This window comes from Hyaena hyaena, unplaced genomic scaffold (assembly GCF_003009895.1).
Source record: "Hyaena hyaena isolate Hyena2069 unplaced genomic scaffold, ASM300989v1 scaffold_98, whole genome shotgun sequence".
Taxonomy (NCBI): Eukaryota; Metazoa; Chordata; class Mammalia; order Carnivora; family Hyaenidae; genus Hyaena; species Hyaena hyaena.
In genome coordinates, this window is record NW_024080730.1 from 3151900 (window position 1) to 3179052 (window position 27153).

The 27153-nt window shown below is 57.1% G+C and overlaps 2 protein-coding genes and 1 long non-coding RNA gene across 4 annotated transcripts in view; 2 read left to right on the forward strand and 1 right to left on the reverse strand.

The window, feature by feature from the left end:
• Nucleotides 1–4764: 4764 nt before the first annotated feature.
• On the reverse strand, nucleotides 4765–22543 carry DHCR7 (7-dehydrocholesterol reductase). The gene is made up of 9 exons (XM_039235345.1): nucleotides 22476–22543; nucleotides 18290–18419; nucleotides 15513–15616; nucleotides 14736–14958; nucleotides 13202–13292; nucleotides 11961–12174; nucleotides 9933–10137; nucleotides 9084–9215; nucleotides 4765–6124 (listed from the first exon to the last, which is right to left on the reverse strand). The coding sequence occupies exons 3-9, from the start codon at nucleotides 15608–15610 to the stop codon at nucleotides 5660–5662; spliced, it is 1428 nt and encodes a 475-aa protein (XP_039091276.1). The 5' UTR covers nucleotides 15611–15616; nucleotides 18290–18419; nucleotides 22476–22543; the 3' UTR covers nucleotides 4765–5659.
• Nucleotides 22544–22817: 274 nt separating this feature from the next.
• LOC120233861 lies at nucleotides 22818–25653 on the forward strand. Its single transcript, XR_005528936.1, has 3 exons — nucleotides 22818–23032; nucleotides 24272–24372; nucleotides 25076–25653. It is a non-coding gene; the product is annotated as an uncharacterized LOC120233861 (long non-coding RNA).
• A 28-nt stretch (nucleotides 25654–25681) lies between these two features.
• The window catches only part of NADSYN1 (NAD synthetase 1), a 30741-nt gene continuing 29269 nt past the window's right edge, over nucleotides 25682–27153 (forward strand). Inside the window, exon 1 of one of the 2 annotated variants that reach the window (XM_039235344.1) lies at nucleotides 25682–26127. In XM_039235344.1, the coding sequence (XP_039091275.1) occupies nucleotides 26043–26127 (85 nt within the window). In that variant the 5' untranslated portion in view covers nucleotides 25682–26042. The remainder of the gene's footprint in view (nucleotides 26128–27153) is intronic. The other variant, XM_039235343.1, reaches the window with a different exon arrangement.

Consider the following 27153-nt stretch of genomic DNA (forward strand, 5'->3'; position numbering starts at 1 on the left):
CATCCGTGCGCGGGCTTCCGGCCGTCCTTCTGTCCGTCTGCGCAGGGGTGCCCTGCTCACCCCCCTCCCGGCCTTTCTCCAGTGGCTCTTCCCCACGGTGACGCCTTGGGAACTGCCAGGATGGTGACACGGACACAGCGCGCCAGTCCTGCCCAGACTCCTCGTGGTGTGCGTGTGCGTGTGTGTGTGTGTGCGCATGCCGGTGTGTAGCTCCGTGCATTGTGTCACGGCGAGGGCTCGTGGGTCTCCCCCCGCAGTGGAGTTACGGAACATTCCGTCACAGCCATCCCCCCTGCCGCCCTTCAGAACCAGCCCACCCCACCCCCGACTCCCGATCCCAGAACGGGCACTACTGTTCCCTCATTCTGTGACGACAAGAATTTTACGGGGATGGAGCCACACTGCCCGCAAGTCTGGGATCTGTCTCCTCCCTCTGGAACTCTCTAGGGGTCCCTCCAAGTTGTGTGGATCGACCGTCACTCCTCGTCATTGCTGAGCTGTAGTCCACACGTCCGGTGAGTTCAGCCCGCAGGCTGAGGGCTGAGGGAACACCCTTATCCTTGCTGCCCTGAAGGCTCAAGTCCAAGGTGAGGGCACTGGCTGACCCCGGAGCCTGTTCACTGGTCCTCACACAGCAAACACAGACCCTGCGTCTCTCCCTCTTCCTATAGGGACACTAATCCCGTCACGGGGCCTACCTCCTCGACGTCATCTGACCCCAATTAACTCCCAAAGGCCCCATTTCTAAATACCATCCCACTGAGGGTTGGATTTCATCATATGGACTTGGCCGGGGCGGGGGAGGAGAGGGGGTCGCACAGACACTCGGGCCACAGCGCTGCAGCGGGGATGCGCCAGCCAGTTTGACTATTGCCTGTGGAAAGACTTCTGAGTTACGTCTGACTTCTTCGAGTCATTTCTCTGGGGTACCTGCCCGAGTACAATCGCCGGGCATCGTGCCTATATTAAAAATTAATAACGGAAGAAAAGTGCAATGCAGAAAACAAGCAGGGCGCCCCCACGGGTCCTGCCTGTAGGAGGGGCTGGGGTGGCTGCGGCACTGCCTCCCCTCCCCTCCCCCCGGGTCCAGCTGACCGCCCCCGGAGCCTCTTTCCCAAACACTATCATGGAGATCTTTCCCCTTGATTTCTGTCTTAGTGTTTCCAGTGCTTCTCCTCACTGTGCAATCAGCCCTCTGGGCCTTTGGGCGCTCGGTCAGGGCAGGACCTGGTCCTACCTCGTCGGGGAACTCTGCCGCCAGCCGGGTCCCCACTTTGGCCGGTGTCTCCTCCCCACGGGCCCGCATGTGTCCAGCTGCTCGCAGATGGGCAGCCCCAGCCCTGCCTCCCTGACTTGTGAAATAGGCACAAGGTAATCAGAGGTTCACCCTCGCCGTGCTTGTGCTCCGGGCGGGGGGGGGGGGGGGGGGCAGACAAGGTAAGTCGGTGATTGATATTCTTTCTGTGCCTGGAGTGTAAGCTCCATGAAGAAAAATAAGGCAGGGAGCCCCGGATGAGCATGTCAGGAAGGCCTCGCTGCGAAGGGAACACTCAGGGAAGTCTCGAAGGCCCTTGCTGGGGCCATACGGGTGTCTGGGGAGGGGGCTCCAGGCGGAGGAACGGCCCAGGGACAGGTCTGTAAGTCGCAGCACGCTGGGGGCCCTGGGGGACATTACTGAGTCCATGCAGGCCCTTCAGACGACCTTGGCTTTTATTCTGCGTGGCGGCGACGTGATCTGACTCGTGTTCTAACAGGACCAGGTGGCAAGAGGCAGGCAGGCCAGCCCTGGGGTTGCCATGGCAACACTTAGCGGAGGGAGGGCGGAGGCCAGGGCTGGGGTCCCGTGGGGGGGGTGGGGGGTGGGAGGTGGTCAGCCCCTGGGTGCGGCCTGTAGGACGGGCCTCCGACCGGATGTGGGAGAGAGAAGGGTGTCAGGGACGGGCCCCAGTGAAGTACAAGGGCAGAGCTGCCACCGCCCGAGGGCAGGCCCTGGGGGAGCATCAGGCGCTGCTGCTGACGTGTCAGACGCCCAAGTGAGGTGCGGGGGGTGGATCTGGGCCTGTGGACAGGGCTCAGGCCAGAGACACACCGGACAGGGACCTTTGGAGGTCCCAGCGCTCGGGAGGTATTTAAAGCCTGGAGACAGGTGAGGTTACCCGGCTACCTGCCCGTCACCAACAGCCCTCTGAAGGATCCCTGTGGCAGGTGATCGTGCTGATGACCCTCTGCAAACCGCCCACCCCACCCCCATTCTGAGGTGATGGTAGCTGTCTGATGTGTGCAGGGCTCTCTCCGGGTCACTGGGGACTAGCAAAGGGCGGACACCACGTTTCTGGAAGCCACACCCATCGCACGCGGTCCCCCAGTCGCTGGGTCTTCCCAAGCAACACCCAGGGCCTGCTTTGCAGACACTCCCTCGTAGACTAGAAGATCGGCGTTTGACAAGGGGCAGGGTGGTTCTGTGGGGGTAAGAGCACTCTGCCCTTCCCTGGGAAAGAAATGCGCAGAGTGGACTCACATCTTAATTTTGCATGGAGTGTTCTGCTCAATCTCCTGAGACTCTGACTGCGCCGTGGCCTGACTTTTCTTCTCCTCTCCTGACCCAAACAGTGAAAAACACCCACTTTCAACAGAGCCCCTCCTGCAGACAGGAAAGGGAGGTGCGAGAACCAGATGAGCCCACGCCTGGGCCTCTGTCCCTCCCGGAGTGGCTCTGTCCCCAGGCACGGCACCACTGAAGCCCAGCCCCCGACGGCTGCTGGCAGCACGTGTCCAGGGCTGACCACACCGCCTCCCCTCCCGGAATCCCCTCTTCTCTCCGGCCTGCTCAGGACAGAAGCTCTACTCTCTATAAACAAATAGCTCAGATCTGCCCTGGTCACAGGCAGCATTCCTAATCTGCAATGCAACCCTACCAAGGAGTTACCGAAAAATAACATTTAATAAAAACACAGGAAAACATGATTAAATCGACCCGCCGCCCACCACGCAGCTCTCAGGAGTCTTCGCAGGTGGGTGCATACACATCTTTCCTGCATGCACCTCATGGAAAACTTTATTATAATCATGCTTATGTTTGTAATTTCCACACTGAACGGGAAGGTGGTGGAGGAGGAAGACTCTGAGCTCCCTGCCCCGCCCCCGCCCCACGGCCACGGCCACGCCAAGACTGCAGCTGCCCGTAGAGCAATTCTCTCCTTGCAGAACAGCTCAGCCGCAGCTAAACATGTACAGAACAAGCCACATCAGGAAGGGCAGTGGGGCAGAGCCGCAGGCTGGTTGGGAACGAAATCCCCAGGGCCGGGACCCGGCTGCAGGTGGGGAGAGTGGATATCTCCACTTCCAGGTCCTTCCTGAGGAGCCGAGGCTTCAAGCCCCGCTCCGGTCCCCCTCCGGGGATCTGCACTGGAAAGGCGAGCCCCCATAATGCCTGGCTTTGAAAATCAGCAGGACTTAACTCTGGGAGAGCTGGGGGGGCTGCAGAAACGGAAGCCAGCGTGCTACGTCGCTCAGTCCAAGACCCAGCACAGAGGCGGGGCCTGAAAAGCGCCTGAGTCATTCACGAAGGACATTTATTGACCAATTTTAGGACACGTTCTGGTCGGACGGGATCTGCAGAACTTTCTCCATCCTAGTCTTCTTTCAGCACCACTGGCCTGGCGCTGGAGGGCGCCGATCCCGCCACTCTCCATCTGTCTGGCTAGCGCCGCTCACTCTGCCCCCCTCCCCTGCAGACCTGTCCCTCCAACCCGATCACTCTAGCAGGCACCCCTCCAGAGTGGCTCCCGCACATCTTAACTGGTGGGCAGGCTTGGTAGAGACTGGTGTCCCCCCACAGCAACTGCTGCCCGGCCAGAGCCGGCCGCACCCCTCCAAAGCCACTCCAGCCCCGGGAGGAGGGGGCAGCCCCGCCCACCAACAAGTCTTGAACCCAGACTCCTCTACAAACTCAGCCTCAGAGCCCTCTCAAAGCAAGGCAGGAAGGTAACTGCCGACTTTTCAAATGGAGAAGTCAAGGCACAGAGAGGGTTAGTCCCCTGATCTAGGTCACACAGCTGCTTGACACAGGAATCAGGCTCAGAGCTCACAGCCAGCACGCTCTGGCCTCTCTGAAATGAAACCACTCCATGTGTGAGAGGAAGAGGAGGGGTCCACTCTACTCAGGCCAACGGGACACTGGTTCTGCAGGCTGGCCCGGATACAAGCCACACGTGTGGCTTGTGACAAACACAGGGTCCTGGGCCCCCGCCCCCTCCCTCTGCAGCCCACGGGCTTGAATGAACAGGCAGCAGGGGTGGGGGGTGGTGAGCAGCAACATGGAAGCACACCCTCTGAGCCGGTCTGGGTGGGGCCCGAGCTCTCCCCGCTTTGGGGTACGGGGGGGGGGGCAGCCTGCTCGGCCTGTTCCTAATGGAAGCAGGGGAGGCAGCGCCCTCCGTGCCCACACCTCCCTCCTGTCTGGATTCTCCGGGCAGAAGCCAAGCCTGGCGCCTGCTTCTGGGTATCTCTGTGCGTGGGCAGTGTGGGTGGGCAGCCAGGCTGGGGTTTCTTCCTTTGGCGGATGGAACGGACCCCCGCCCCCAGCACGGGAGCCCCAGCAGAGGGCGGACAGTGGGGCGAGGCTGGCACTGGTCCCCTGAATGCCCACCGTGAGTGCCCACGGCTCTGAGGCAGGGCCCAAGCAGCTCCGCGCCCCTCCTACATACGGAAGCGAAGCCCTCGCGTCCCATCGGGCCTAAGCGGGAGACAGAAACCATGCAGAAGTTAGAACAGAGCAACTTTAATGTAATTACCAAGTCAACTAAGGCAGTAATGTTTAAAGAGAGCTCTCAAGAAAATCCTCGGGTTAAGGGCAAGTACCCAAGGTAAAAAAATTCACCTGAAAGACATCTCCTCCTCAAGGCTGGGATTCGGATCTTGCTGGAGGAGGCCCTCGGGATGATACACAGGTTTCCTGGGTCTGAGCCAATGTGTGCGGACACCAGGCACGCAGGAGGCGCCCTGGAAGGGCTGGCATGCCGAGCCTGGTGGCCGGATGCTCAGAGGGTCGGCCGCTGGGGCCACAGCCGGGGCCATGACCTCGGCACGCTCTGGACGAGCACCTTGGCCCCCCTCTGCACCCCTGCAGCCATGGGCGACAAGGAAATGAAGTGGAATCACCGAGCCCAGAAAGAGAAGCCCCCTTCTTGGTGCAGCGCCCCTCAAATTTACCACCGGGCACACGGCCAAGGAGAGATGTGTCCAGGGTCCAGCTCACGGTGGCAGAGCGGGCGCGGGAAAGTGCGTCTGGAGCCCAAAGGCAGGAAGCTGGTAACTGAAGCGCCGCCTGTATCCACTTCCGCTCGATTTAGAGAGATGGAGCGGGAGGGAGCCGAAGACGTCCGTGCGGCGTCAGACGCCAGCGTATCTGGGCAGCGCAGCAGCTCAGGCCGACAACACGCAGGAGACGGGGTCATCGCGGGCTCCACGCAGACACTGCACAGGGAACGCTGGTCGCTTCTGCTGGTGGCAGGCAGGCGGCACAAAGCCCCTGAGCTCTCCTCGGGACAAGGGGGGGACACACCGAGCGCCCGGCTCTCTGTACTTCCCGATGGGGAAACGGAAGGTCCCGGGGGAGCCCCACAGGCCGGGCTCGGGGCTCCTCCCACAGGACGGGGCCTCAGAAGACCCCGGGCAGCAGGCGGTGAGGCACAGCAGCCGTGTAGCGTGCCCAGTCGCTGCCGTACTTGCTGGCACAGCGGTGTTCATCCCGGAGGCAGCGGTGTGTCAGCAGAATGGTCATGTAGATGATGTAGAAGTAGGGCAGCAGGTGGCCGCCGCCGCAGGCCAGGCAGTACGCCAGGCTGCCCATCAGGTCGCCCGTGTAGTTGAAGTGGCGGGCCACGCCCCAGAAGCCGGACACCAGGAGTTTGCTGTGGTGCCTCTGTCCGTCGGCCGACGTGTAGGAGCACGCGATGACCTTGGGCTTCCTGCCCCAGATCAAGCAGCGGCCGTCCGTGCGCCGGAACAGGTCCTTCTGGTGGTTGGCCATCCGGAAGATGTAGTAGCCCAGCAGCCCCAGCAGCAGGACGCCCACGGCGTGGGGGGTGGACAGCCGCACCGGGTGGTAGACCAGGTACAGGCCCTGCGGGGCGAGAGGGCTTCAGATCCCCAGCCAGCTGCCCAGCCGCCCCACGCGCCGGCCTCCTCTTCCGACAGTAAAAGCATCTGCCTCAGTGCGTGGTCAAGTGAGCAAACAGACAAAACCCGCGAATCCACCTGCCTTCCTGCCTGTCCAAGTACGTGTACACACACACACACACACACACACACACACACACACTCCGTATGTAGTGTTAAGTGTAACATAGGGTAGAAAAAGCATCATTCGAATATAATTTTACAGCGGTTAACTTGATGTCACCTTGGCGAGGCCATGGTGCTCAGAGAACTGCTGTGAAAGTATTTTTTAGATAAAATTAACACAAATTCGTAGACTTTTGAGGCAAGCAGCTGATTCTCTACCCCATAGGTGGGCCTCATCCAATCAGCTGAAGTCTTAACAATAAGAAAGCGGCCAACCTCCCCGCCAGAACTAGAGTGGATTCCGCCCGCAGACGGCCTGCAGACCCCAGCTGACGCCAACATCAACACTTCCTCGGACCTCCAACCTGCTGGCCGCCCTAAAGATTTCGGACTTGCCGGGCCCCCCAATCACACGAGCCAGTTAATACTTTTCTGCTCGTTCTCTGCAAACGTGTATATATGTGCGAATACACACACACACAGGTATACATTCAGTTATACATACACACATATATTTGCATAGACACCCCATGGTCCTGGGCGTGGAGCACTCTAACGCAGGTACGATGTGATACATGATGCATGAAGTGATCCGATGTATGATGTGACATGACATATCCACACGTAACATACAAATAGAAGCCGCAACAAGGCCTGGCTCACAGTAAGACACACAGGTACGGTCACACATGTATGATCCATGCACAAGTGTACACGTACATGTGTGATCTGTCCTGCACGCCTGGAAAATGGAGTTTACAGTTTCAGGGAGCCCAGGAGCGTGCGAGCAGCCAGGTGGAGAAATGGGTCCCGGCAGACGGCGCAGGGCACCCGAGGGGGACCCACCGTTACGGACGGCAAGGGCCAGGGGCCCCGGAGCCCCCGCCCAGCTCTGCTGTGACCTCCCCGCCTCCCCGGGGCCCCTGCCTCTGGATGCTCACAGACGATTGACGTAACCCCTGCCCACATCGGCTTCTGCACCCTCGCACACGGGCCCAGGTGGTGTTCCGCTCGCTGCCGCCAGGCAAGGGCCCTGACCGTGCTCCCTCTCTGACCCCGGGCGTCCTCACTCGTGACAAGAGCAAGTCACACCTGGCCAGGGCGTCCACACCCCCCCACTGCCAGCACAGCAGAGCTGGGGTTCTCGTGGGAGCTGCGAGGGTGAGGGGGCCAGATGGTGAAGCCCCCCTGCCCCCAGGCTGCCCCCGAGGCAGCTCTGCGTGGTGCACAGGGCGGGCGGATGGGGGCAGCGACGGAGTGGCCCAGCCGCAGCACGAAGCACCGCCTCAGTGCCCCCTCGCGGCTTCACCCGCCGTGACTGATGCAGCGCTGCCCACCTTTCCCGGGATGTCTGGGGCCGTTCAAGGCCGCCTCCCTCCGGGCGTGAAACCTGGTCCCCGTGGCTCCCCAGGCCAGCGCTTCAATACCTCGGTTCTGCGATGCGGGCCGCCCCCCCCCCCCCCCCCCCCCCCCCCCCCCCCCCCCCCCCCCCCCCCCCCCGCACCGAGGACTCCAGCCTGCTGCTCCTCGGCACAGGGTCTCCCCCTTGGAGCCCCGGCCCGACGGCTCCTGAACCCCCCGTCCAGTAACAGCACGTGCCAGCACCCCCGCTGGGACTCCACACCCCCAGCCTCGCCGTCTGCTCTCAGCCAGGCCGTGGTTATCTCTGGATGCGTTTGCCAACCGCCCGCAGCAGGGTCCTCCGGCCCTCGCTCAGGAGCCGACCGCCCCGCTTCCCTCCGGCACCCCTTCCCCACACTGGCTGCCTGGCCTGCTTCCTGGCCTCTCCTGCCAGCCATGAGCCCGAAGGGGGCAGGGCCCACGCACATCTCCTCTGCTCCTGCATCCCTGTCATGTGCCTGGTACCACACAGACCCTCGTGAAGTATTTAAGGAACAAAAAAAGGTAAGAAATCCTCTTTTCCTTCAAGCATTAAGATCTGAAAAAGTGTGAATATGAACACCACCCCCCATCACCCAGTTCAGCCAAATTATTCCTTCTACCTGAAGCCTATACCCTGCCATCCATCTAAGTGTCAGGGGCTGAGCTGGGTCCCCCCCAAATTCCTATGTTGGAGCCCTGACCCCCAGGACCCCAGAATGTGATCATATCTAGAGATGGGATCTTTAAAGTAATCCAGGTGACATGAGGTCGCCGGGGTGGACCCTGATCCCGTGTGACCGGGGTCCTTGTAGGAAGAGGGGATCTGGGCACCAGGGGGGCTCAGTCAGTTGAGCCTCCGATTTTAGCTCAGGTCATGATCACACGGCTTGTGGGTTCAAGCCCCGCGTCGGGTTCTGTGCCGACAGCTCGGAGCCTGGAGCCAGTTTTGGATTCTGTGTCTCCCTCTCTCTCTGCCCCTCCCCTGCTCATGCTCTGTCTCTCATTCTCTCTCAAAAATAAACAAATAAACATAAAAAAAGAGGAGGAGGACATCAGGACACAGACACACACGGAGGGACGGCCCCGTGAGGACGTGGGGAGAGGACGGCCGTCCACACGAGGAGAGAGGCCTCGGGGGCCCAGGTCCCACCCACATCTGGACCTGGGCTCCAGCCTTCAGGACTGGGGACGAAGCTCACTAATACACCAAGCCTGCTCTTCTTCCTGGAAACAGGACGGCCTCCCGTCCCCAGCCTCTGCTGTCCCCTAAGCACACCGCTAGTGCAAGAGGGACTCTCAGCACGTGCTCAGCCGTGTCCGCCGAGGGCAGCCCTGGGCGTGCCTGGGGACCAAGCAGCCGATGCCCCGCGGGGCCACGAACCGCATCCGGAGGGCTTGCCACGCCATGTCCTCACCTGCAGCGTGTACAGGTACGGCAGCCACACGCAGTCGCCCCAGCCCAAGTACCACCCGAAGTGGTCGTGGCAGATGTCGATGGTTTTCAGGTACCAGGTTTCGTTCCAGAAGAAGTCCAGCACGTAGATGGCCTGTAGAACAGGGACAGCCGTGTGCTGACCGCGGCCACCGATGGGTCCACGGGAAAACCACACCCGTGTAGGTGAGGTGGCCCGTGGGAGTCGCTGAGCTCTTCAGTGACGGGCTCCCCGGGGCTGTTCCCACGTTTCCCCCATGTCCGGGACGTGGGGGGCCTGGGGTTCCAGCAAGGGAGCCCTTAGCCTCAGAGGGTCTGCAGTCTAAGCGGACGAGGGCCCACAAATAGTGACCGAGAGAGGGGCACCCGGCAGGGCCCCGGCTGGTGACACCCAGGCTGTGGCGCTCACAGTGGAGGTGCCGGGGACAGCCCGTGGGGAAGGTGCACCCCCCGCCAGGGTCCACGCCGGCGTGGCTGCCCTTGCAGCGCGACACATGTGGCGTGGCCGGATGATCAGCGTCCTTGTGCACAGGTGGGCAAGAGGTGAAAATGAATCACGGTCCCTTGTGCCCCACCTGAGACCCACGGGACCACATGGGGAAAACAGTGCCGAGGCCGTGAACTGTGAACGTGGCCAGGACCACGGACACGCTTGGGCTGTTAACTGGCATCTCTGGGGAAGGAGGTCCTGGGTCCGGCGAGGCCTGGGAAGGGGGCCGACTCTCTTCTACAAGCCGTGGACTAAGGTTTTCCAAGAACCGCCTGGCCCTGAGACTTTCCCGGGGCCCAGTGAGCGCGGGAGCTCCCTGCCCCGTGGCCGCGGACGGGCTACCTGCAGCACATTGACCAGGACCATGGCGTTGGTCACTTGGCCATGGAGCTCCCGCTGCTTGGCCGCAAAGGACAGGTTGATGAGGGTCCAGGCAACGATCCCAGGGCGTCCGTTGAAGAAGAGCTTGAAGTCAAACCACTTCCCGATTCGGGGGTTGAACTCAATGCCCATCATGTAGTTGTAAAAGAAATTGCCTGTGAATTTGCTTGAAAATAGAAACGACAGATACACTTAGCTAAGGAGCACGTCACCCGGGGCCCGAAAGCGTGTGTGTGTGTGTGTGTGTGTGTGTGTGTGTGTGTGTGCGCGCGCGCACAGATACGTGTGCTGAGCCCACCCTTGCGTCAGCTCAGAGATGCACGCAGCCGGAGGACCCGCCGGTCCCTCGCGCTCCCCACGGCCTCCCTGCTGTCCCTTGGCACTCGGCTACGGCCCGGCACAGCCACCCTGAGACACGGCACCCGAGATGCTCGCTGCATCAGGAAAGGGCAGAGACTGCGCCTTCCTTCCACCGGCCGGGCTTCCCCCGACCCTCCTGCAGGCCACCTTAAGGCCTGGCATGGCTGCGCTGCCTAACTGGCTTGACGTCACGAAGATTTAATTTTGCTGCCAAGCATGCAGTTTGCAGTGGCTCCTGGTGCCCAGGCCCCCGTGGGCAAATGAAAGTATCAATCCTGCCCAGGTAGAGAGGGAGCAAGGGTAGCATGTCCAGAGCCACGTGCCAGGCTCCAGCACCCAGCACTAGCCCTGGCCGGGCACTCGTTGCCCTGGCCGCTGACCCAGAGCCTCCCCAGGGGTGAAGTCAGCCAAGATGACTGATGTGGATGCCCTCCTCGGGTATAACTTACAGACACATAGGGGTTTCTGTGTTTATGACAAAAACATTTTCATGTACACTTGCCTCAGTTAAGTAAAAAATGCAAAATATACAAAGTCTACAACAGGTGATTGGTTATAAAGCAGCGAAAACGATTAGCGTGAGCCACAGAAGAGCAGCCTTATTACCCAATTACCACGCAGACCACAAAGCACCATCATCCAAAGACATCTCCCAAGAGCAACAGTGAAAGGAAACACACTTTGTTTTTATTTGGGCCCCTAAATGTATCTGGGACTAAATTGCAGGCACCCGAGCACAAGAATCCTGTTTGTGACTGCACGCACCCACCTACAGGAGGAACCCAACCAACGTCTGTTGGTGGCGGGAGGGGTGGAGAAAGGGGTTGAAGGAGGCAGGGATGAAGGATGGGGTGGAAAGGTGGATGAGGAGGTGGGATGAATAGAATACATGGATTGAATGGGTGGATGGGTTGGTAGGTAGATGGATGGATGGATTGATTAAAAGGATGAGTGGATGGGTAGGTTAGACGGATAGAGGGGTGGGTGGGTGGGTAGATGGATGGATGGACAGATTAGACAAATGAGTGGGTGGGTGGGTGAATGGGTAGATGGATGGGTGGGTGGATGGGTTAGATGGATGGGTGAATGGGTGGATGGATGGCTGGGTGGACAGAGGATGGATGGGTGGGTGGATGGGTTATAGATAGATGAGTGGGTGGATGGATAAAGAGCTAGATGAAGAGATGCCTGGCTGGGGGGAGCACAACTGTCCAACCCAAGACTACCATGAGAAGGCACCAACCAGTAGGGCTCTCTCTGGGAAGCTCCTACATTGAAGCCACTGAGATAACAAGACTCCTCACTAAACCTGTTCCAGGCCACACGCATGTTCCGGAGACGGGAGCAATGGGCTGCCTCTTGCTTCCCTGCTCCCATGACAGCCCTACAGGTGACGACTCGGCCAACGACAGACTTGGCTGCCTTCAACTGCATTCTTCCTAAGGCAGAAGGCCCCCAGACATTTAGAAGGGGTGTTCCCCAGAATCGAGCGAGTTCCATTAGGCTCCCCCTTCAAGGATTCTCAATCCTCAGGACTTGACGACCTCCCATCCCAAGGTCACAGAGAAAGGCAAGGGGTGGAAGCAGCCACATTCCACGTTAGGCCTGATCAGCCACTGGAGAACGTACCAATCTTTAGCATTGGTTGGGAAGAAGTAGCCCTTGATCATTGCAAAGGTGGAAACCGCATAGCCGAGGATGTTGGCGCACCACAGCAGCGGGATCCAGTTGTCAAAGATGATGGTGGGGGAGAAGAGGGACAGGAAGTGCGAGTTTGCAAACCAGAGAAGGTGCGTGATGAGCCACGCTTGCAGGCCGTTGATTTGATACTTGTTGATAACTCCTGTGGAGTGAAGGTTTAAACATCAAAGTGGTTCTCCTCCCGAAAACAGCAGTCAGCTGGGCCTACTCGCTCCCTGGGCCTCGGTGGCTCCGGGGCCTGTATGGGACACCCAGGCCGCAGCCCAGAAGCTGGTCAGCTTCCCCTACAACTGAGTGGATGGGTGGGTGGATGGGTTAGATGGATGGGTGAGTGGGTGGGTGGATGGGTTAGGTGCATGGGTGGTGGATGGGTTAGGTGGATGGGTGGTGGATGGGTTAGATGGATGGGTGAGCGGGTGAGTGGATGGGTTAGGTGGATGGGTGGTGGATGGGTTAGATGGATGGGTGAGCGGGTGAGTGGATGGGTTAGGTGCATGGGTGGTGGATAGGTTAGGTGCATGAGTGGTGGATGGGTTAGGCGGATGGGTTAGGTGGATGAATGGATGGGTTAGATGGATGGGTGCCCCAGGTCAAAATGCCAGCAGGCAGCTATTACTCCAGGGATGAGCTGCTCCTGCTTTCGGGGTCCTCAGAAGACGCAAAGGGGACAGACTCGTCCTTTGGTTTGGAGTCTCCCTAGCCGAGCTCCGGCTGGGTACCCAGCCTGCAGTTTGCGAGGGAGTGGGGGTGCCCCTAACGCACTTGTCAGCATGCCCCACAGCCCTTCGCTGCCCTGGGGGCTCTCTGAGGGCAGGGACAGGGTGGCATCCCCCGGCAGGGCTCCGCCCGGGCTCTCAGTGACCTAAACAGCCCCACCCAGAAGCCACTGGTGGATGCTCCAGGAGCCCAGTTACGTCAACCAGCTGTGGGGCCGGGGACCACTCAGGCCTCTGTTCACCAAAGAACCTGACCTTCAGCCTCATGGCTGGGCCAGTCCCAGACTGCCCTGGAGACAAAGGGGGCCCGGGGCTGAGGCAAGGCCCACGCAAAATCCACTTCCACTCTGTTCAGTGAGCACACTTGGGGGATGGGAGCCGCCTGGGTGAGGGCACGGCCCATGAGACAGAGGCAGGGGGAGGAGGAGGAGGAGGCCGGCGGCCTCAGGTTACCTGCGGGGGTCACGGCACCCTCTTGAACGCCTCCCACGTAGCCGGGCAGAAACTTATGGCAGAAGTCAGGCAGCGCCAAGTACAGAAACACCTGCAGTGGGGATTTTAAGCTGCTTGACCCACGGCCTGGGGGGCCAGGCTACGTCCACAAAACCCTGCTTTCATTAACTGACATGACCCAGGGCAGAATCCAGATTACAGTCGGTTGTTCCTTCCATAGGAGTGTGTGCGGCGCTGCGCGCCCTGGCTGCAGGCCGGCCGGGGCTCCGAAGGGGGAGGAGCCCCGAGCAGGAAGTTCCTTACTGGCCCAAAGCAGCAATGCAGTCTCCCCGCAGGAGAAGCCACGAGCCCTTCCCACTCACGTCTCTGGAGCCATTTATAAACAGGCAAGAGCTCACGTGCCATACGAGTCACCCTTTCAGACACTTTCAGTGTCACTCAGCGCATTTACAAGCTGTGCAAGCACGCTGTCCGGAACATGTTCATCACCCCAAAAGGGAACCCCACCCCCATTAGCAGTCACTCCCCAACCCCCCCACTGCCCCCAACAACCATTAACCCACTTTCTGTCTCTACGGACTTTCCCACCCTGGGCGTTTTGCATAAATGGAACCACGGCGCCCTGTGTCCTTCTGTAACTGGATCCTTTCACTCAACGAATGTTCTCAAGGTCCATCCACAGGTGAGTGCTTCCTCTAGACGGCGGAGTAACGTTCCACTGCGTGGATGGACCACGTTTTGTTTGAGCCACTCGGCCACTGGTGTCTCTGCCCTTAGGCTATTGTGATCCCTGCTGCCCCTGCTCATTTTTTCACCCAAAGGGACCAAGAGGCCAGGAACGAGAGGGGCTCTGAAGCCCAAAAGCTGGGACCCAGAGGAGGAACCGTGGTGAATGGCTGGGGCCTTCCTCCGGGGCAGGAAGCCCGGGGTGGGGGGCCTTCTCCCGGCACTGTTTCCCTGGATTCAGATGCTAAACAGCCCTATCTGTTCACCAGGTTCCCTGTGCAAACAGCCCCTTCCTGGCAAACTTCTGGTCTCAAAGGCCAGTGGGGTCACAACGGAGTGAAGGAGGTCCTTGGCCAGGACCGTGTAGCCACGTGCTGGGAACACAGGCCTTGGCTTTGACGAGTGGGGTCTCGGCATAACTCCGGGGGCCGGAGTGCTCCTTCCCCGAGACTACTGCTAAGATACGCTTCCTACGGCGCATGGGCCTCCCTGGGCCAGCCCTGCCTCACACCCTCCCACAGGATCTGGCTCCCTACTTGTCAGCATGTCTCCGCGGGGCAGCACATGCCCTGAGCTACGGGCAGGCTTACACTGAAGGCCTGTTGGACACCGTGATGCTGCCAGGTGCCTTCTGGCGACAGACAGAGTTAAGTGGGTCAGGCTTCAGGCGATGCCCTGCTGGGTTCCGGGAGGGAGAGTGCTGACCCGAGCCAAGATCCCCTTTCCCGGACAAACAGCCAGGACTCTCCCAGCAGGAGGGACGCTGCACACCTGCTGTGCCCCAACCACCGTGGCCGGGGAGGCTGACCTGGAACGTGACCCACAAGGTGTAGAGCTGGGCCGCCTTCTTTGTCACAGACGGCGTCTTGGCCCAGATGTCTGAGAGACGAGTCTGCCCGGTGGCGATGTCCACCACGGGGGCAGTGAGGGAGCAGCTGTACTGGTCACACGCCATGATGAAGTAGTATACGATGAAAGGCGCCAACAGCAGCAGAAAGATGACGCTGGCCAGCGAAAACCAGTCCACCTCCCTGCAACAGCATATGGCGGACGGTCACGCCGGGCCCGCCTGCCCCCGTGGCCTCACCGACAATGCACTGCATGTGCATATGGGTCCCGTTGTTCAAAATAGCTGTTCGCTCTCAGGGCAGAGGGCTCCCCATTGCCTGGAGGAGCCGCTCAACATGTGCCCTCTACCGCGAGCTCCAGGGAGGCTGACGGACCTGTGGGCGCCCACAGGAAGCCCCGAGCCCGAATACGAATGCAGGGAGGCCTTTCATAACCCACAAGGCCAGAGGCTCTCCGGTTTCGGGCTGCAGGGGCCCCTCACCCACTCCCGAGTCGCACGCTCTCCGGTCCAAGGAGAACGAAGACAACGGCGCGGCGTGCGGCCAGAGCCAGCCTGTTTTAGCCAGTTTTTCATTGCTTCTCCAATTCCTTACTTTACAAAACGGGATACGGCTTATGTTTCAATAGTCTTAATGATAAAAATTGTTTTTAATAGGTCCATAAAATCCCCAGGGCTGCCCACCTCTGTCTAAGACCACGCTCTATTTTCTAGCTGGAAGACTGGCAAGATCCTTACCAGGCACGGCCCCACTGGCCCTGAGTGGCAGCCCCACTGTTGTCGATGCTGCCCGGACTCTTGGTTTTGGGAGCGTCGGGCTGGGATTTTGCAGCCATTGGGCCCTGAGGGAAGAAGACACATCCCACTCAGATTGTCCCATGAAGAACAGCTACCATTATCTCCCACATCTGCCCCTGCTCAGAGGCTCTGCAGGACTGCCTCTTCTACTCGCCTACTCACTACTTTCTCCTAGATGGCAGACTCCAGGCAGGGAAGAGATCATAGATTGTACTTTAATCTCTCTCTCTCTCCTGACAGCTGCAATAACCTCCTACTTGGCCCTCCTACTTCTCGTTTATCTTGATTAATTCTCCAGATTACAGCAGAATGCCCTCTTACGGCATGAACCGGGCCATCCAGGACTCAGAACCCTCTTGCGATCCACTCCTGCCTGCTTTCCTCCCCACTCTCTCCTCGTACTTTCCAATACAGGCACACAGGGTCTTTAATGCTCCTTGGATAAGGTTCTTCTCATTCATGACACCTGCTATTTCTACCCAGAACATAATTTGCAGATCTCCTCATTCAGGTCTTTTGTAAAATGTCCCCTCCTTCGTGTGACTTTTTATATTTCCTGGAGTTAATGGTTGCCCCACTTTTTCCATTTGCTAAGTTTCTATGCATCTATTGCTAATGTTTTTTCTCAGTGCTCCACTGGAGCTATTGTGCATGTCAGCAATTTTTCTATATACTTGAACACAATAAAATTTATCATCTCCATCACTCCCTCCCCCATAGCCATTCATCTTGAACCAATGTACAAGCCAATCAGTGAATCTACATTGCCTGTACCCCAGGTCCCCTGCCAAGGCACTCTACCTGCTAGTTTATTTCCTTATCTTCTCATTATGTAGAATTCTTTAATTTATTTGAGTGCATGTCTATTGTCTGTCTCTCTCCATTGGAATGTAAGCTCCCCAAGGGCAGGAGCCATGTGTCCATTCATTGCTCCACTACCGAGTCCTAGAACAGTGCATTCAATAAATAATCACTCTTAAAAAAGGTGGAAGAACTAAACTAGTCCATGGGGGAAGCAGTGACGTCTACACTTCCAGAATAGTTCTAATATCGGAGATAAGAAAACATGATTTTAAAGGCTTTTAGAGAAAAGTTCTAAAAGAGGGGCACCTGGGTGGCTTAGTCGGCTGAGCATCAGACTTTTGATTTTGGCTCAGATCATGACCTCACTGTCATGAGATCAGGCTCCATGTCGGGCTCTGCACTGAGAGTGAAACGTGCTTGGGATTCTCTCTCTCTCCCTCTTTCTCTCTGCCCCTGCCTCCCAAAATAAATAAACACTTTAAAAAATCCAGGATTAAGAATTATACCGACAACAAGTTGGATTCTAGAAGACAATGATGGAAAATTTTAAAAACTCTGAGGGAAACTTTTTTGCAACCTAGAATTCCATTCCCAGGTTAATTATTATTCAAAGAAGACACAGGATCCAAGAAAGCTACAAAAAGAAAGTCTAATGAAAGGATGAGGGGATGAGAATTGTGCAGTGCACCAGACAGTAACCAGTCCACCTTGGTACAAAATAAATGGTTATAGTAGAAGGGAAAATGGAAATCATGAATTTTATTGTGTTAGAGTGTATAGAAAAATTGTGTATGACAGCTCTGTTATAGCATTCAGAAAAAAAATAATGACAGATGCATAAGAACCTTAGTAAATGGAAAAAGTGAGGCAATCATGAACTCCAGGAACAATAAAAAGTCATGTAAGGGGGGAAAAACAAACCGTAATTGTTACACTTAGTTGGTTTAACAGTAGATGATAGCAACTTTGTCCTAACAATGTAACATCTGGCTACAGACCAACTGTTGGATGTTTGGATGTAGAAGGACATGAAAAGTTGGGAGTGATAAAAGCAAATCATCTAAAAATAAGCAGGTAAAAACAGCAACACAGAAGCAACTAAGAAAAGGAAAAGTATTTGCTTCTGGGAACTAAGACTATGGAATGGAGTAGGGAGCTGTTTATTCCACGTATAAACCTTTGAACACTAATTTCTCTTGGAAAAAGTAAACATGAGTTACTTTCATATAAACTTACACTCATTAAAAAATTTTCAGTGACAAAGGCATTTTCATTTGCAGTGTGGGAACTGTACCTGTTATCACTTAATTTTCACAGGTTGGCTTATGGAATGTCTGTCTATGATGTATGAGGCAGGATGAAGACCTTCCATCTCTACAGCCCCAAAACCAAATAGAGAGCCTGGTGCGTGGCAGTCACTTTGATTGGACACAGTAGAAAACTGCAAAACGGCCAGGAACATACAGACTTGGAACTAAGTGTGGTAGGGGTGCCTGGCTCGCTCCGTCGGTGGGGCATATGATGCTTGATCTCAGATTTTGAGTTTAAGCACCACGTTGGGCATGGAGCCTACTTTAAAAAAAGAACTAAGCGTGGAAAAGCCAAACAGAAAATGTTGCCAAAAGGAAAAAGTGTACCTTCTACAGGTTAAAATAAGCCCAAATAAGTATGTTGAGATTACAGAATTCATTCACCCAGGAGTCCCCTCAGTCATAAGCACTGAATCTTGTAATAAAGGTGTAAGTCATATCCTTGGCAAAAGGTAGCTGGAAACGGGAGAGGGAGGCATTTGGGGCGTATTTTATTTTATTCCTAAGACTCACAGACAGGAATTGATGTACTAGCTGCCTACTTTTTCAGGGCAAAAGAGTCATCGTCTGTGCCCATGAACAATAGTGCTGAGACACGCTTACCTCCAATCTCTTGTCTCGGGGTTTCACAGCAGAATGGAAGTCTTCCTTCTTGAACAGGCCGCTCTAAAATCTCTAGACTCTTACAATTCAGAAGGCCTGCTTGATCCTTCCCAACCCGCTGAACAACGTCCTGAGGAACACAAAGATGATAAAGACACCAGGTTGCTCACATTTCTGGATTGAAGGCAGATTAGGACCCATAAGGTATTTATTCAAGGCCTGAGAGTACAAGGTCAGTATTCAGGAGTTCAAAAGCAGAAGACAGCCCACACGGGTGTGGAGGAGGAAGGGAGCGTTACCACCCTGCTTCCTTGCCTGGTGCACACAGTGTCTGGCAAATGGTAGAGACTTGATGATAACGGGTGGGATTGAATGCAGGTCTCCATGGAGGCGTCACCTTGGATGTGAGCCTTAACAGGCAGATGCAGACCTGATGAACAGCACATGAACCAAAAGGTATTTCCTTTGAAGACTTACACCAAGCAACCACATATGCCTCAGAAACATTTCTAGAAGCTTGTGTATGCATGCTATCAGCCCGAATCAAGCCCCCTAGAGTTAGCACATTCCATTGGTACATTCTAGGAGCCAGTAAGAGTGATCTGGGCTTGGAGCCTGGCTCTCTGTACACTCACGGGACCCAGTGACCTTCCTGAGTGTCTTGGGTCATGAATGCCTATGGGCACGAGGATCGGCTAAAGCTGGATGAGGGAGGGATGGTGTCCCACACCTGGGGATAAAGATGAGCCAGGGAAATGCATGGGTCCTCCCAGCACCCTGGTCAGCTCCCTCAACTGGTTTTTGAGTTCCACAGGCCAAAGGATGTGGCCCCTGAGGGTCCAAGGATGATGCAGTGTAAGTGCCTGACCTCAAGCTTCTGATGGCCAAGGCAGTCATGGCCAAGACATCCATCCCAAATCAACATATTGCTGCTGCTGGACCCGGCTACCAGCCAACACAACCAGAGAAGCCAGGCCATTCCCACCCACGAAGGTCCCCTTTCAGAAAGCCCTAGGTGACCAAGCTGGCTGACCACAGCATGGCTTCCCTTCTTCCCAAGCCTTTATTCCCACTCTTGGGCCTTAAACTGGCCAATAAAGGGTGAACCCACGAAACCCCAGGCCCTTGACCCTAATGAAGGCAGAGCCCCAGGTCTATACACCCACTCTCTCCCCTCTCTCCCCCAGTGACCTCGCCGTGGCTCTGGGCATTCTGCGTACCCTCCAGGCCCTGTGAGTGATAAACCTCGCTCCTTGGAGCTCCTTGTTGCTAAGGTGGGTCCTGCAATTATAGGGACACAAAAGACAATCCAGCCATGCGGGGGGGGGAGGGGTGCCACGGGAATACAAGCCTAGGAGGGTCCTCGGGCGTTCCCAGGCCACAGCACCACTGTCTAGAGGCTGAGGCCCACCCAAGAGATGTGACTTAAACCCCTTGGCAGCTTTTTGGCCTCTTGAAGGGGTAGCGGTTTGGGGATGCACTAGACACCAGGGCCACCGGGGGCTGGTGCAGTCAATGCCACGGAGGTCCTGTGGTCACCATCACGGCTCAGGAAGGCTCAGCGGGGCATATGCAGGGCACCGGGAAGGGGGGGGAATGCACCCGCAGCGCAGCGCCAGCCCTAGAGGCTTCCCACGACTCGGTGGCTTCAAACAACAGTTGTTTTTACCATTCTTCGTTGCTTCTGAGGTCAGGAATCTGGGGACACTGTCAGGATCTGTGGGCTGGGATGTGTTCGGGCAGCTGCCTTCACGTGGCCTGTCCGTGTGGGCTGGCCAGGACGCCCTCACGGCACGGTGGCCTCAGCACAGCAGAAAGGGGTTCAGGGAACCAGCAGGGGTTCCCGCAGACACGCAGAGTTGCTCTGCGCCGCCTCTTCTGAGGCCCTGAGAAGACAGGGGCAGCACTTCCAGTACACTCTACCAGTTACAGAGCGTCGCAAGCCCACCTCCTTTCAGGGGGAAGAGAATCCATCTCCAGCTCTCAATGGGGGGCGTCGCAAGATATTAGAAGAATGTGAGATACAGCTGGGGCCATCGCCAGATGGTTCAGCTTTTACAGATGATGTCTGTTTGCTGAGCGTCTACTGAGTCCAAGTGCCCATTATCTCACAGAGCTTGCACACCCATCCTGGAGAGTTGGCGGTATGACGTCCATTTTACAGACGAGAAGACTGAGGTGAGAAGGTGGAGTGAGTTCTCTGCTCACACAGGCCTACGGGGACGGATGTTAATGGCTCCTGGGGTCACACTAGAGGAAGAAGAGAGGCAGGTGCCTGCACGTTTGATTTTTAAACTTGTCTTACAGTGAGCCTGTATTTTAGCTTCTGGAAGGCAGAATCCCGGGAGCCACGGTCAAAGCTGCAGCTCAGCATTCAAATTCGGGGCGCTGCATCCCTGCACATTGCCCACCTGGGGCACATGCCTATATCTGAAGGCCTCAGACTCTGCCCTGGGAGTGGCTCTGCTGTGCCCCATCCGGGACTTCGGTCCTCTCAAGGTGAGCCAGGCCAGAGCTTTCCAGCATCAAGAGCTTCAAGAGGCCACATATCTCCAAAACAGCCACTGTACTTGCCAAGTGAGGCTTGTGAATCGCACTCGTGATTGAGGGAATGACCACAGCCTGCAGAGGGACCCGGGGGGGGTGCTGGGGCGGGGGGGGGGGGGCTCATAGAGAAGCTGCAGATAACCCAAGAATCACCCCAAAGGTCAGTCTCGCCATGCCTTGGGAATGGTGGCGGGGAGGCACAGGTGACCTTCCTGACCCCCATTAGAGCCACAATTCACAAACCCAGAGCCGTGGGTCTCAGGACTCCAAGAGCTGTTTCAAACCTCTTTACGTTGCTGCTAAATTATTTTATCACAGGAGTATGTTTTCTGGAAAAATAGGAAAAGAACACCTATATGCCCATCACGATTTAAGGCTCTGGTGTAGAGCTTTTCTAAGTGTCTTTTTCACGAGAGACCATCTCCCTCCTGTCCCTCGTGCTGTGACAGGTCAGGAGCCTTGTCTCCACGCTGAGTCCACTCTCTCTAACAGTCGCCAGGTACCCCACAGCACGGGTGTGTTATTTACCCAACCCTCGCATGGACAGTCATTAGTTGTTTCCGGTGCTTTGCAAGCATATAGAGCAAATCACAATGGCAGTTCTCACATCTGCCTGTTTCCACAACCATCTGAACACGACCCCGGATAAATTCCTACAAGTTGGGCGGATGGGCAGGTCTACCTGGCCGCCTGTCTTCACACCAGGAGAGCAGCGGATCGGCCCCTCACTGACTCTGCTCTTTAACATCCTTTTTCATTTTACGTTCAGTTTGGGCAGGTCTGTATTTTTCAGTCTCTATTACTCTGAGGCTAACAAATGTCCAAACCAGACCCCGTGCTGTTCAGATAAGGTTCCAAGAAACGCTTCTGTCCCCTGCGAGAACAGTACCTGGCACGGCCCCCAGGAAGATTAGCCGTTATCACCAGAGGTATTCTGAACTTCACACCAGGCTCTCCGTGCCCCTGCGCGTCATCGCCATACCCCAAGCACTCATGTATCTTAATAAAAATCAAAAACGAAAAAAAACCCAGACTACTCAACCAGTTATTAAAACGGAATTCGCAACTGCACTCAGAAAGAGCAGGGCATTTTGTAGGGGCGCCTGGGTGGCTTAGTCGGTTAAGCGTCCGACTTTCGCTTAGGTCATGATCTCGCGGTTCGCGGGTTCGAGCCCCGCGTCGGGCTCTGTGCTGACTGCCAGCTCAGAGCCTGGAGCCTGTTTCAGTCTGTGACTCCCTCTCTCTCTGACCCTCCCCTGCTCACGCTGTCTCTCTCTCTCTCCTAGAAATAAATAAAAATATTAAAAAAAAAAAAAAAAAGAGCAGGGCATTTTGTGCCCCTACCTAGAGCACACAAAAGGTCGCCTTCACTGCGCCGGGCTGCCCCTCGCTGCCCGTGCCTTAAATCTGAGCACCCAGTGTGGCGCCTCGGGGCGCCCAGTTCCTGTTTCTTTGCCCAAGAGGCCGCTGGAAGAGTTCAGGGGGGCGCGAAGAGGGCACACGACCCTCAGACCGGGGCGCTGGGGGCCGGCGCTTCTGAGACTAAACCACCCCCGCCCGCTCACCGGCGTGCGCACCTCCCCAACCTGCGCACGGGCCCCCGGCCGGCGCCCCCCACCCGCCGCCCCGCGCCGCTCACCTGAGCGTCCCGCTCCGAGCGCGCCCGTGCGCACGAGTCCCGGCCTCGGGGGGCTCCCGAAAGCCCGGCGCGCCCGAAACCCCGCCCCCAGGATGACATGTCAGCGACCAATCGGCCTCGGCGCGGCCGGCGCCCCTGAGACCCGCGATTGGCCGCGCGCCTCGCCCCACCCCCTGGGCTGACTCCGGGCCACCGCACGCGCCACTCGGCGCCCTCGGGCCGCGAGATTGACGGCCGAGCGCCCGCCCCCGCGGCCCCCGGCCCGCCGGCCGCGAGCCCCGCCCCCGCACCTGCGCGAGCCCCGCTGAGCGCGCGCCGGGCCGGCGCCCCGTCCTCCGCGGCCGCGGCCGCGCTGCTTCCCCCGCGCCTCGCTTTCCTCGCAGATGCGCGGCAAGCCCTTCCTGAGCATCTGGGGTGCCCGGCGTCGGGTCCGCAGCCCCCACGTAGCCGACAACATCCCTGATGCTCTTGGACTCACGTTGGGGGGAGGGGAGCAGTAATCAATGAACAATAATCAAACAGATATGGTGTCAGACACCGAAGGTGGTGCGGCGAGGGTAAGAGCCGGGCGGGAGAGGGCGAGCGTGGGAGCCGCTGGCGGAGGCGGGGATGTGGGGAGGGGGCTCTGCCGGAGGCCTCCAGGTCGGGTTCCCCAGAAGGGAGGGAGATGGCGTTCAGGGTCGGGGTCTCACTCACAGGCCTGTGAGTGACAGGGAGGGGAGCGCAGGGGCGGGAGGAGGGAGAAGTTGAGCCGCGACGCAAGACTTTGCGCAACTTGCTCGGGGCCGGGACGCGCACCGCGGGCATCTGGCTGAACCGGAATGCCCAAGCCACGGGCCCCTGCCCGTGAACAGCCACCGAGCAGGGCCAGCCTTGCAAGGACATGACCTTGGGAAGGGCGGCTGTGCCGCAGGAGCAGCCCCTGCCGGGAGGTGTCTGCTGCTGGCCCCACTCCCGGCATTTGGGACTAAGGCCTTAGTGTGCACAGGGATCTGATTGACACATCTCTGTGTCCCTCTTAGGGACATTTTTTTTCCTGCAGTTTTTTACTTTGAAAAATGTTAACATACAAGCCAGGTGAACGCGCACTAAAGCGAACACCCATAGACGCAGACGCAGCGGCTGAAAACGGTTTGCCACATTTCGTCTCTCTCTCCTCCTCTCTATCACCTCTACCCCACTTTTTATCCTCCACTATTAATTCGCTGCAGGTGGTATCTTCCTCCCAAATACTTCAGCATCCATCTCTTACATTACCAAAACGAAATGCATTACACTCGGGAAATGTCGCACCCGTCCGATGCTATTTATTATCTAATACTGCCCATATTCGGCTTGTTCCAATTGTCTCAATAATGTCCTTTATATCTGTTATTAAAAGTCAGGATCTTTGGGGCGCCTGGGTGGCTTAGTCGGTTAAGCATCCAACTTTCACTTAGGTTATGATCTCACGGTTCGTGGGTTCGAGCCCCGCGTCTGGCTCTGTGCTGACAGCTCAGAGCCTGGAGCCTGTTTCAATCTGACTCCCTCTCTCTCTGACCCTCCCCTGCTCACGCTGTCTCTCTCTCTCCTAGAAATAAAAAATAAATAAATAAAAGTCAGGATCCAATTGGGAATTTGGATTTAGTTGTCACAGCTCCTTAGCATTCCTTATCTAGAGCACAGTCCTAGCTTTTTTTTTTTTTTTTTTTTGTCTTTTTGGCCTTTCATAACGACCATTTTGAAGAGTCAAGGCTAGCTTTTCGCAGCTTGTCTCTCAACTTGGATTTCGCGGTTTTGCTCACCCTTGCATTTAGGTTATGCATTCGGGGCAGGACAATGTACTGAGGGGATGATGCGGTGAATTCAGTCACCAAATCAGGCAGCAGCGGGATGCCCCTCTGTCCTGGTGCTGACAGTAAGTGTGATCAGGTGGCTTCTGCCAGAAGTCTCCATTTTCCCTTTGGTGATTAACAAATAATCCGTGGACTGAAACTCTGAGACCACGTAAATACGCTGTTCCCAGACTACCTTTCAGCCAGTCATCTTGCGTTTAATTATGACTCTTATCTGAATCAATTCCTTCCTGTAAAGGGGTGATTTCGTAATTTCATCTTTCCTTCTACACATACTAGTTGACATTTTTTGGAAAAGGATTTCCCTCTCTTAATTTCTTGGTCAGTATGGACTAATGGACTTTTTTACTCACTGAGATGTGTACTACCTATACTGTCATCAATCTTTTTTTCGAAAGAGGACATTGTCTTTGGGTAATATTTAGCCAGCAGGAGCCCCTTAGGAGTGACTCCTCTTTAATTTAAAAAAAATTAAATTTTTTTTTTTGAGAGAGAGGGAGAGAGAGAGTGAGCAGGGGAGGGGCAGAGAGAGAGGGAGACAGAGTCCGAAGCAGCTCCAGGCTCCGAGCTGTCAGCACAGAGCCTGTCTCCGGGCTCAAATTCATGAACGGCGAGACGGTGATCTGAGCCAAAGTTGGACGCCTACTGACTGAGCCACCCAGGTGCCCCTCCTTTTTAAAAATAACATGTCTTCATCATTCTTTGAGCACTTCTTTATTTCCTGCTACAACCAGATGTTAGAGGTGTATTTCTTTCCCACCCTAGGCCTGGAATCCAGACGTTTGGGGCAAAAGATCTTTGAGCAGAGACCTGAACAAAAACGGAGGCGTTTCTGGGAATGAAAGCTACCAGGAAGGAAGCGTTGGCAAGGGTTGAGCGAACTAGCATGTGCTGTTCTCAAGTTTCCAAACTGCGTATTATAAGCATGTGTTACTTTATGAATAGGAAAAATGTTTGTTTTAAAAGAGAGAGAGAACGCGCTTAGGTAATCAAGGGCAGAGGGAGAGAGGGCGAGGCAGGCCACACCCCGCGGGGACCCCATCCCACACGCCCTGAGACCACGACCTGAGCCAAAATGAAGCGTCCCCCGCTCAGTCCACTGAGCCACCCCGACACCCGCGGGGGGGAATGTATTTTACATGTGAAACCGTGTGTACGACAAAAGCAGCATCGCAAGCGGGGAGAAAAAGACGGGCGTCACAAGCAGCGACGGTGAGTTACTTCAGTCACATGCAAAACACTGGATTCCGACCCTAAACGAACTGACGCAGGAAATGCCCTCCGAAAGAGAGAAAGCAAATCGCTGTAAGCGTTTACAGGCAGGAAATGTGGCAACAGCGACGTTACGCAGGCCCCGAAGGGACCCCGGGCGCCCCGGACACGGCGCCGCGAGCCCCCGGGAGTCCCCGGCGCGGGTCGGGCCGCTCGGCCTCGGGGCCCCCACGCAGCACCAACGGCAGACCGTCATGGAAACAGCGCGTCTGGCGTTAGGCGGGGAAAAGCCACGCTGCCGAGGGAGACGCGCGCCCTCCGCGGGCAGGTACGCGACACAGACGCGCTGCGCGCCGGGACCAGGGGCCGCCGTCCGTGCGGCGCAGGGGGCGGGCCTTCCTCCTGCGCAGGCGCGGCCGCGGGCGGCCGGGGCGTGGGCGTGGCCTGCCGCCGCGGCCCCGCCCCCCGGGCCCCGCCGGGCCCGCTCGCGGCCGGAAGTGCCCGGGACCCTGCAGCCGGGATGGGCCGGAAAGTGACTGTGGCCACCTGCGCGCTCAACCAGTGGGCCCTAGACTTCGAGGGCAATTTGCAGAGGATTTTAAAGAGTGAGCTTAGCGGCGGCCGGGTGGTGGCTGGTCGTGGAACTGGGGGCAGCGAGGGGGGACGGTGGGGGGGGGGACCGGGGTAGGGGGACGGGGGGGTGACGGGAAAACGGGGGGTGGGCGGGTCGGGGACGGGGTTCGGTGGAACTGGGGAGACAGGGTTGGTGGAACTGAGGCGACAGGGTTGGGGGGCGGGGAGACAGGGTTGGGGGGCGCTGGGATGGGGGCGAAGGTCCTGGCTTCCCGGCTGGCTTGATTCCATTACACGCACATCCTTGGCACTGGTACGGGTGGGCGTGGGGACAGGTAAGATGATACCTAAGGACCACCCTGCAAGTGCCCAGGGCCCCTCTTGAATTAGGGGTGGTTTGTCATGCCTGGTGGGGACACGTGTTGTACACTCGCGACAGGAGAAGTGTGGGCCGGGAGGCAGAGATGGGGATGAAAGGGACGAGGCTTACCCGTCCTCAGGTGACCCTGGGGTCCCGTGTGGCTTAGCTTGCACCAAACCGGCTCCAAACTCAGGTTTCCTGGTTGGCTGCTGGAGAGACAAGTGACAGGAGAAACGCAAACTTTGATTTATTGAGGAGCCTGGCAACCTGGGAAAAAGGTGGACTAACGTGTCAAAGGCCATCTTCCCCGTGGCGGAAGTTGGGGGGGGGGCTGTTTAAAGGGGAAGGTGCATGAGAAGCAGGTGCCTGGGCAGAGGCAGGGCAGTCTTATGTGGACATGGCCCTGGGCAGACTTGCTGGCATCTGCGGCAGCTGTTTCCAAATGCAGTCAGGCCTTCTCTGCGGGGAGAGTCTGGTCTTTTCCTCCTCAAGGCCAGTGGTCTCCAGGCGTCAAGGACAGTAGGTCGGTCTGCTGCAGACCGAGGAGGACTTAGGTCACGAGCAAGGAGGGCATGAGCTTGAAGCAAGTCAGCCCCACACACCGGCGGGAAGACTGTCACGGCGTCTGGTGCCTACAGATCTTCCTGATGGGTAGACTGTGGGAGAGGCCGGCCCAAGAGGGAGGCAGAGAAAGGGG